The 9,941-nt window shown below is 51.8% G+C and overlaps 1 gene segment (V, D, J or C); it reads right to left on the reverse strand.

Moving 5' to 3' along the window:
* Positions 1-9,098: 9,098 nt before the first annotated feature.
* LOC123348482 lies at positions 9,099-9,700 on the reverse strand. The segment is given in 2 exon segments: positions 9,099-9,427; positions 9,649-9,700. Coding segments are annotated over 2 exon segments (381 nt in total).
* Between the last annotated feature and the right edge of the window lie 241 nt (positions 9,701-9,941).

Genomic DNA, 9,941 nt, shown 5'->3' on the forward strand with positions numbered 1-9,941 from the left:
TCCTGGAAAGAAAGAAAGAGAGATTTAAGCAGGAAACTGTCGCCCTCATTTGCATATTCCCCTCCTTATAAGAGGCACAAATGTCTTGCCTGCTCTGTATATTTCAGTGACATATGAGGAAGGGGTATCTTTGGCAGAGAGCTTCATTCTTAAGAACCCATTCCCAAATCATAAAGAGGGGTCCTCTTTGATCTTACCAGAAATCCAGTCTTGGCTGTTGATATGCTAACAATAATCAATGACTGAGAACTGCATGTCGATAACAGTAAAGGGTTCTAATTTATTCAGTTTTGCTTATTGCTGACTGATTGTTGTTGTGTACTGAAGAAATCCCTACATGGATAGATAAGAATACCCTGTTAAATCAGACTTTCTATTTCAATTGGGTGGGTACCTGGCCCTCCTCTCATTGTATCGCTAGAGCCCTTCTGTTACCAATGTTTTAATCTGTTTGAATGAATGACCCAGAGCATCAGCTATCGTCAGTTGGGATAGCAGCCCTGGGATCCGTGGAGCTTCCAGAATTCACATCAGTCAGTGAGGCTCTGACCCCAGAACGATCGTCCTTCTGTCGGCCTTGTCCAAAGCTTCCGAGAAAGAGGGTGCGTATGGGGATGGGCGGGGGGGGGGAGATAGATAGATACATAGATAGATAGATCCACCCACTCAGGTGTTTTATACCATTAGTTATTAAAACACATTCGCTTGCATGTACCATTCAGCTCACACATTTCTGGGAGACAAAACCTGAATTTAGCCCAGGGTTTCTCAAACAGGGGTCGCCCCTTGTGTAGGGGAAGCCCCTGGCTGGCAGGCCGGTTTGTTTACCTGCCGCGTTGGCAGGTTCTGCAGATCGTGGCCGTGGATCGCTGCTCCGGGCCAATGGGGGCTGTGGGAAGTGGCGCAGGCCGAGGGACTTACTGGCTGCCGCTTCCAGCAGCCAGGGCCGGCACTGACCCCTCACACATGCACTTCATAAGGCAACTCCCATCTTTTCATGTGCTGTATATTTATATCTGCTCACAGTATTTTCCACTCCATGCATCTGATGAAGTGGATTATAGTCTTTGATGGCTTATGCCCAAATAAATTTGTTAGTCTCTAAAGTACCACAAGGACTCTTCATTGTTTTAGCTTTAAACAGGAAACTCTCACTCTATTTGCATATCTCCCTTCTGATAAGAGACTCCAATTATTTCCTAGAGCAAACTCAGTTTCTTTGTATGTGGCTGAGAGAAGGGCTGGCAATTTATCTCTGGGGTACCACCCCTCTCCCAGCCGGGGTGCTAGCATGATTGGATTAGAGCTTCTTATGTGACTATAAGGAGTCCACTTCACATCATCTTTGTCCTCTCTGTAACTCCCACATTTAAGCCTAACCCTAAGGATAAACCCTCACCTTAACTTTTGTATTGATCTGAACCTGAAAGCTAAAGAGGTACCTTAGTACTATCATAGATAGAGATAGAATAGCAGAGTTGGAAGGGACCTCAGGAGATCATCTAGTCCAACCCCCTGCTCAAAGCAGGACCAATCCCCAAACAGATGTTTTCCCCAGATCCCTAAATGGCCCCCAACAAGGATTGGACTCAGGACTGGGTTTAGCAGGCCAATGCTCAAACCACTGAGCTATCCCTCCATCCTCACTTCTTCCCTGAAAGCAATTCTAACCCTCAATGCAAATTATAACCCTGACTTTTAATACTAGCCCTCACTCTCCATCACAACCTTGAAACTAATGTTAAACCCTGACCTAAAACCTAAAGATAAAGATAAAACCAAACCCACAATTTAACACTTAACTGAACAGAAACCTAAATTTGTACTGTAACCCTATTTCTAAGGGTAATAGCCTTAATCTTTAACATTTTCCCTAACCCTAACCTTAAATGTATAAAATAACCATAATCCTAAATTTGGCCCTAATATTAAACATGCCCTGTCACATTAACCTTTAACTGTAACCTGAACCTCAAATTTATTCTCTGTCTCTAAATCCTAAGCCTGTTTGTAACCATAAACCTTAACTTTAACCGTAAACCTAGAGCTAATCTTAATCCTAAATTTTAATCCTTCCAGAGGCCTGAAGTCTTGCCATAATGCTAAAGTCTATACCTTAAACTGTAGCCTTAATGCATGGGCAGACAGGAGTTATGTGATAATGTTAATGGAGGTGGGGCAGCATAAATAGAATCACATAATGTTTAGTAGCCTTGGAGGCAGAAATGTCAATAGTCCATTGCAGTTTATTGAAAACTGCTTTAACTTTTGAAAGGAGTTTCCTTCTCCTGCATGGAGGCTGTTTGACTCTGTAGGGAAGCCTGTGATCTGGATTTTTAACAGTCACTTTGCAAAGAGCCATGGCGGATCAGGATGGGGATGGGCTGTGTTGCTCTCCCTTCGGGATCAGCCTGCTTTGTCTCTTTCGGGTTTTGGTTCTTGTGTGTTAGGGGTCTGGATTCTGAACAATAATAAAATACTATAAAGTTTCTGCCTTTCTGGAAGAATAGTGTGTGTGTGTGTGTGTGTGTGTGTGTGTGTGTGTGTGTGTGTGTGAGAGAGAGAGAGAGAGCTAACTTTTCTGTGTGCATGTCCTTTAGGTTGCTCATGTGTAAATAGAGATGGAGCTGTCTTTGGAGCTTGTGAGCCCCTCCCCCCACCCCCACCAGTAGCTGTTGGTATAGGAAGTATGATAGTAAAGCGTCTACTCCCACTTCTTCCTGGAAGCCTTTCGGATCCAAGGCGTGATGTGCAGGTTCACCTTACGTCCATCTACAGCTCATCTCAGACTTTTTCACTGCTGGAGCAGATTGAGTCAGGACAATCTACCAAAAAAACACCCTGTAGAGGAAAGCAATTGGTGAAATGTGATATGAATAGTGAATAATTAAATTAAAAATGTCTGGGGCCTGACTCTGCCTTGATGTGAACCTTACGAGGCCATTCCCAGCTGTGCAAAGAGGAGGAAGCAGTGATTTGCACCCACTTTGCTCTTACATTCCTTATTTGTCAGAGGAGTTGTATTTCGGTTTCATCAACTTCCCAGGCCAGTCCATCGAGTTACAGCAGGGATGACTCTGTCCTCTACAGTGTAGTTCAACTGTAGTTCATGTCAAAAAATGGACGCCAGAGTCCAGTCGGTCAAATGAAGTTTTGTAATGCAAAGAGCATTGTGGTGGAATGGGAGGGGAGACCTCAATGAGTCAGGTGTTTTGTCTGAGGTGCTACTGTCAGTATTTAACCAGGGAGTGGGAGCTGTCAGCTTTGCATACACTGGATTGACCGAAGGGGTTTAAACCAAGAAGCAGGGAGTGTGTGGGGCCTGGATAGGTGTATGGAGCGCTGGATTCAGGTGGGTAGCCAGAGAATCTAGCAAAGGCTGAGAGGGTCTCTCTTTAATACATTGCCTGATACTTGATCAGAGATCACACACACTGTGCAGTGATGGGCACCAGGGTGGACTATTGTCTGGGAAGTGTATACATAAAACCTGACTTTACTCCTGGCTTGGTGACCCTTCCTATTCCTGTGCCCAGTGGGGTATTGTTTATGGATCTGCAGCCCTCTGTGGCCTATGGGATAAGGGGGGGGGGTTAAGGGACAGTGTTGTGAGGATAAAGGCGATAACCGCTTGTGAAGGGCAGAGACGCCACGGTGAGGGGCCCCCGCATCACCTTCCTCTGCGTTAATGCGCTAAATGTCCCAGTTTGCTGAAAGGGCCAGAGCCTCCCTGGTGTGAATCCGGAGTAACTCGAGTCTAGTGAAAGCAGCTGCGGTGACTTTACACCAGTGGAGGATTTGGCCCCAGGCAGGGCTGGTGCAAGGATGTTTCACACTCTAGGCTTCCATCTTGCACCCTCCCCCATCCCTGAGCCCTGCAGTGGCTCCCTGTCCCCTCTGCCCTGAGGTGCCCTCCCGTGCAGCAGCTCCCCCCCCCCCGCCCTGAGGTGACCCCTGCACCCATGGCAGCTGCCCACCCCAGCTCACCCCTGCTCCGCCTCCTCCCCAAGCACACCGTGGTTGCTAAACTTCTCCTGCCTCCCAGGCTTGTGGCGCCTAAGCTGATTGGTACCGGTAGCCTGGGAGGCAGGAAAAGTGAAGCAGCCACGGCGTGCTCGGGGAGGAGGCGGAGCAGGGGTGAGCTGGGTCAGAGAGTTCCCCTGCGTGCCACCCCCCGATTACTTGCTGCAGGCGGACCTCCCCACACCCCCCTGCCCCAGCTCCCTCTGCCTAAATGCTGGCGGCAACTGGGGCCGCGGTTGTCACCGAAGAAAATGCCCCCCAAATCCTAGTGCCCTAGGCGACTGCGTAGGTCACCTAATAGGTTGCACTGGCCCCGCCGACAGTCAAAATATTTTGAAACACAAAGTCAGGCTGGGAAAAATGCCTTGACTGGTAAAAAACGTCATGAATCCAGTTCTGCTGATTTACCCGCTGCCCCCGGACTCCAGAGGAGCTCTGGCTGATGACACTGGCTCCATGGCCGGCCCGCTGGCATTAGCTGGGCTGGGCTGAGTTACGCTGAATGGGATCTGGCCCGTTCACGTCAATGAAATTACACCTATTTACATCCTTAGAGCACTTGGCCCGTTGGCTCCAGGAAAGCTGAGCTGATTCACACTGGCTGGGATCGGGCTTTCTCTGCCCACCGGCACAGGCTGCAGGGGCGCCGCACTGGGGCAGGTAGGAGCTGAGTGGCTGCAATTGTTTGTCCCACAGGTACGTTAAAAGGCTCAATTCTGTAAGGGTCAAAGTGTCTCCGCTTCCATCGGTGTGAGTGGGATGGAGGTGTCTGAACAGCTCCTTGTGAGATGCGTTTGGCAGCGTGTGCTCTGCGGGGTGGGATGCTCAGAGGCTGCCAAGCAGAGGTGAACATGGGGAGGCAGCAGGATGCTCAGGTGGCCGCAGATAGACCCCTCCCCCCAGGGCCGGCTCTAGGTTTTTTTCTGGTGGCCAAAGACCTGGAGAGCCCCCCGGACCTGCTGCTCTTCAGCCTCACGGTGCCCTGGCCCAGCTCCGGCGTGCGGGAAGGCGAGGATCTCCAGCTGAGGGGCTACGGGCTCAGCACTGATGAGCCCAGCCGGCTGCTCACCTCCTCACATGCTCCGGGAGACCCTCTTGCCACCACTGCAGCCTGGGCTCAGCTCCAGGGGACCCCACTTCCCTCCCTCCCCGGCTCCTCACACACTCTGGGCAGGGCCACCCAGAGGATTCAGGGGGCCTGGAGCAAAGCAATTTCGGGGGCCCCTTCCATAAAAAAAAGTTGCAATACTATAGTAACATGTATTTGGAAATGTAAAAAATAACCAGTGAAATACATTCAAAATTAATTTGTAATAATTTGAAAAGACACGAAATACATGAACTGCTTTACTGGTCTGTCTACATTTGCAATTACATAATGGGCTGTTGCTGGGTGATGGTGATGGTTGGTGCCAATGGGCTGCCACTGCCTGTGGGTGGTGCTGCTGTTGCCCAGGGCTGGGTGGGAAGCTGGGCTCTGGGTTGGGGGGTGCCCGGCTCACAGGGGCTGGTCTCAGAGCTGCGGGTCAGGGCTGTGGGGGATGGGGTCGGGGGGTGTCTGGCTCACAGGGGCTGGGCTCGGAGCTGAGGGTCAGGGCTGTGGGGGATGGGGTCGGGGGGTGTCTGGCTCACAGGGGCTGGGCTCGGAGCTGAGGGTCAGGGCTTGGGGGGGGATGGGGCCGGGGGGGGCAGGCCCTGGCTCCTTACCATGCCGCTTACCCCCTCTCCCGGAGAGCGCTGCAGCGGCCTGGTGTCTCCAACTGGGGCCTGAGTTCCCAGCGCTCGGCTGCAGCTTGTAGCCCCATCCCCTTATCAGCTGAGACACCGGGGGATGGGAGAAGACGGAGGCAGGAGGAGCCTCCGACATACTCCTGGGGGCCCCTGTGGCCAGGGCTGGCTTCAGACCCCAGTGCGCCAAGTGCGCACTTGGGGCGGCATTTTGCCAGCAGGGTGGCAGGCGGCTCCGGCGGACCTTCCGCAGTCATGCCTGTGGGAGGTCCACCGGAGCCGCGGGACCGGCGACCAGCAGCGCGCCCCCTGAGGCGTGCCACCCTGCTTGGGGCGGCCGGATTCCTAGAGCCGCCCCTGCCTGTGGGGCCCAGGGCCTGGGGAAAATTGCCCCACTTGCTCCCCCCTGGGTGGCCCTGACTCTGGGAGCCCTTCTCGCTGCCACCGCAGCCCAGGCTCGGCTCCAGGGGACCCAACTTCCCTCCCTCCCCAGCTCCTCACACACTCTGGGATCCCCTCTGGCTGCGGTGGTGAGAGGGGATCCCGGAATGTGTGAGGAGCCTGGGAGGGAGGGAGGCGGGGCCCGGATGCAGGGAGGCAGGAGGGGTCCTGCTGCCAATGCCTCTCCGAGTCTCCCCAGGGCAGCGCAGGGTTTCCCTTCCAGAGTGGGCTGTGCAGGGCGCCGCTGGGCTGGGCAGGGGGTGCGGATCCCGCATCCTGGCTCCGGCAAGTGGCTGTGCCAGGGACGGCTCCTGGCAATGAGGCCCCAAGCAAAAAAATAAAAAATAAAAAAGGGGGGGCGGAGTGCTGCCCCTTAGAAAGTGCCGCCCCAAGCACATGCTTGGAGGGCTGGTGTCTAGAGCCGGCCCTGCCTCCCCCACCCTTCAGGGGGGCGTTCAGTACTGGTCTCATTCACCACTGTTAGTGCAGTCCAAGAGAGCAGAATGCAGCTCTTCATGCAGACAAATGTTTGAATATAAGAAAATACCTAATGTGGGAAGGACACAACAAATGTCATTGATTCCATGCTTGGCAGTGCAGAACAGAGGCTGCTGGCCCCACAGCCTGACCTACTTGGAGTTTCTCCAGAGAAAACTGTATCCTTCCTTTGACTAAACTGATTGTCTTTGGGCTTGGCTACTCTTGCAGCTGTACAGCGCTGGGAGTTAAACCTGTCTCCGTACAGCTGAGTAGGGAAAGCGCTGCAGTCTGGCCGCACTGACAGCTATCAGCGCACTGTCATGGCCACATTTGCAGCATCTGCAGTGGCATTGGGAGTGGTGCATTATGGGCAGCCATCCCAGCGTTCAAGTGGCTGCAACGTGCTTTTCAAAAGTGGAGGGGAGTAGGGTGGAGTGTGACAGAGCGTGTGGGGGAGAGAGAGAGTGGATTTTTGGGGCTGACACTGTCAGCAGCAGCCTTGCAAGTTCTGACCCCCTCCCCCACCCCTCTCTCACTCACTGAAAGCAAACAGCAGCGGTTTTTTTCCTCACAGACCAGATAAGCAGCCTCATGGAAACAGACCCCTCCCCCCTCCTGCCTGCTGAGCTGCTTCTCTCCTCTACACTAGCTGTGGGTGTTCCAAAGGCAGCTCCCTGCCTCTGCTCATTCACAGCAAACAGTGAGTTCTTAAAAGGATTATGGGAAGCTTCCGGAGCTCAGTCCCAGGGTACTAAGCCCGTTTACTCTGGCGCTGCAGCAGCAGCAGCACTATGCTCTTTATTCCTCTCCTTGAGGTGGAGTACAAACAGCGCTGTAGCCACGGAGATACTGCGCGGTATGTGCCTTGCCAGTGTGGATGGGGAGTGAGTTACAGTCCTGTAAAGCCACCACCAGCACTGCAACTCTCCAGTGTAGCCAAGGGCTTAGGACTTGTCTACACTGGCACTTTACAGCGCTGCAACTTTCTCGCTCATGAGTGTGTGGAAAAAACTCCTCCCTGAGTGCAGCAAGTTTCAGCGCTGTCAAGCGGCAGTGTAGGCAGTGCACCAGCTGCCCTTTAGCGAGATACAATTGAAAGTGCCTCTTTACAAAATATTACTTATGAGAACATAACTGATGATTTTGTAAAGAAACAGTGTAGAAAAAATGTTATCTGGGTTTTGTTTCCAAATTGAATACGTTTCTCCAGAGGAAGTTAAATTTTATTTTTCCATTCATGCATCTATACTATTTATTTTTATGCATGTTTCACTTTAGCATAATGCAAACACAAACTTTCATCTAGACCAGAAGTTCTCAAACTGGGGTCCGAGAACTCCATTCAGGTGGACCAAGGAAAAATTATTATACTATTTTTCTTTTTATAAAGCACTCTGATCCAAAGCACTTTACAATAGTTAGCTAATGGTACAAACAATATTTGGAAAGATCATTAAATGGTCCACTGAGACACTCAGCACTTTTCAAGAGGTCCCTGAAAAAGGTTAGACTACAAAAACAATCCAGGTTCCTCACTTTACTTTCACTTCTTTCCAATTACTAATAATACAGGAGGAGGAGGAAGAAAAAAAGAATGAAAAACGAGGGGCAGGGGAGATAAGAGAGAATGTTATTTTTCTTGTCTGGGTCCCATGCAGGGAGCAAAACTGAAGCTGAGCACAGGGCCCCACTAACGAAATCTGCCCCTCAGTAGGAATCAGTGTGAGGAAGGCCTAGCCATCCTTGCTAGAGGCAGATGCTCTGGCAGGTCACCCACATGGACTCCAAGGTAAAATGAGGAGCCCAGGGCTGCAGCCATCAGCCACTCAGAGACCCCTGCTCCACTTCCTCGTTTTCCTTGTGCAATTTCCTGTTCTTTGTTTCCTTGGTGTTAGTGCAGCACCCGATCTGAACACCACGTGTTACTATTTTGTTACTATTATTATTATCATCAACATCTTCATCCTCCTCAGCAGCTCGATTCAAATCGGTGCTCCCGAAAACTTTCCAGGTCAACCTCATTTTTCCGTTTAGTCCCTTGCTATCTCTTTCCGTATTTCTCTTTCCCATCCGGAGGGGAGGGACTGGATTTGTTTGTGTGTTTCCCCGAAAAGCCCTTGGAAGATCCAGGATACTTCATTTTGCTGGACAAGCGCTGCCAGCACTTTTGTAAATGTTGCCATCAGGGCGCTGGTGCGTGTCACTGGGCTCATGATCCTCCTGTTCGTGGCATCACCTTGGTGCAAATATACATCAGACGTTCTCTCAGATTCCGTACCCGCCTCCCCTTTGCATTTTCTTTCCACTTACATGGAGTGTTATGGGGAAGGGGGAGAGGAGAATCTCAGCTCTTTCAGTTCAAATTGTGAAAATTAAGTGGACAGAATCCGCTTCCCCTTTTTGTGCCAGTCCCGCTCTGCTCTGTGTCACTGTGTGTCTCTGGCGCAGTAATAGGTGCCGGTGTCCGCAGCTGTCAGCGAGCGGAGCTGCAGGGAGAACTGGTTCTTGGAAGTGTCTTGTGTGATGGTCGTTCGGCTCTGCAGAGCGCTGGCGTAGTTAGTGTACCACTGACTCGAACTGTAGTAAATGCGTCCCACCCATTCCAGCCCTTTCCCCGCGGGCTGCCGGATCCAGTCCCAGGTGGCGCTGGTGCTAGAAACCGAGTCTCCGGAGATGGTACAAGTGAGTGTCAGGGACTCCCCGGGTTTCACCGCTCCCGGGCCCGTTTCCCGCAGCTGCACTTGGGAGAGGACACCTGGGAAGGAAACACAGAAATGAACCAGTGAGCCAGGCCCTGTCCCCTGGGAGCGGGGACCACGTGAAAATAAAACACCCTGAGACCGCACCTAAGGGAGTGAGGCGCCCAACTGCCACTAAATTCCATTGGGATCTGTGCACCTAATTCCCTTGGTCTCATTTGAACAGCGCCTCTTCTGCAGGCGCTGCAGCAAGGAACCCTCGTGACCCCCAATAGACACGTACCTAAAGGGGCCACCAGCATGAACAGGAAAATCCGCAGCAGGTTCATCTTAAGTGAAGGTGCAAACGGTTCCCAGCAGCCAGGCCCGGGCAGTTCTGTGTCTGGGGGGAGTATGAGGCTGCTCCAATCAGGGGTTTGTATTTAAACAGGAACCATCCGGGGCAGGGATTTGCATGCGAGTTTCACAAGGCGACTATAAGCGATGACCGGGTGTGGGCTCTGTCAGCACATGAGGATCTCTCCCTGGGGTGCGTGTCCCTCTAAGACAGTGAGTTCAGCTCAGAAAATT

This window comes from Mauremys mutica, chromosome 13 (genome assembly GCF_020497125.1).
Source record: "Mauremys mutica isolate MM-2020 ecotype Southern chromosome 13, ASM2049712v1, whole genome shotgun sequence".
Classification (NCBI taxonomy): domain Eukaryota; kingdom Metazoa; phylum Chordata; order Testudines; family Geoemydidae; genus Mauremys; species Mauremys mutica.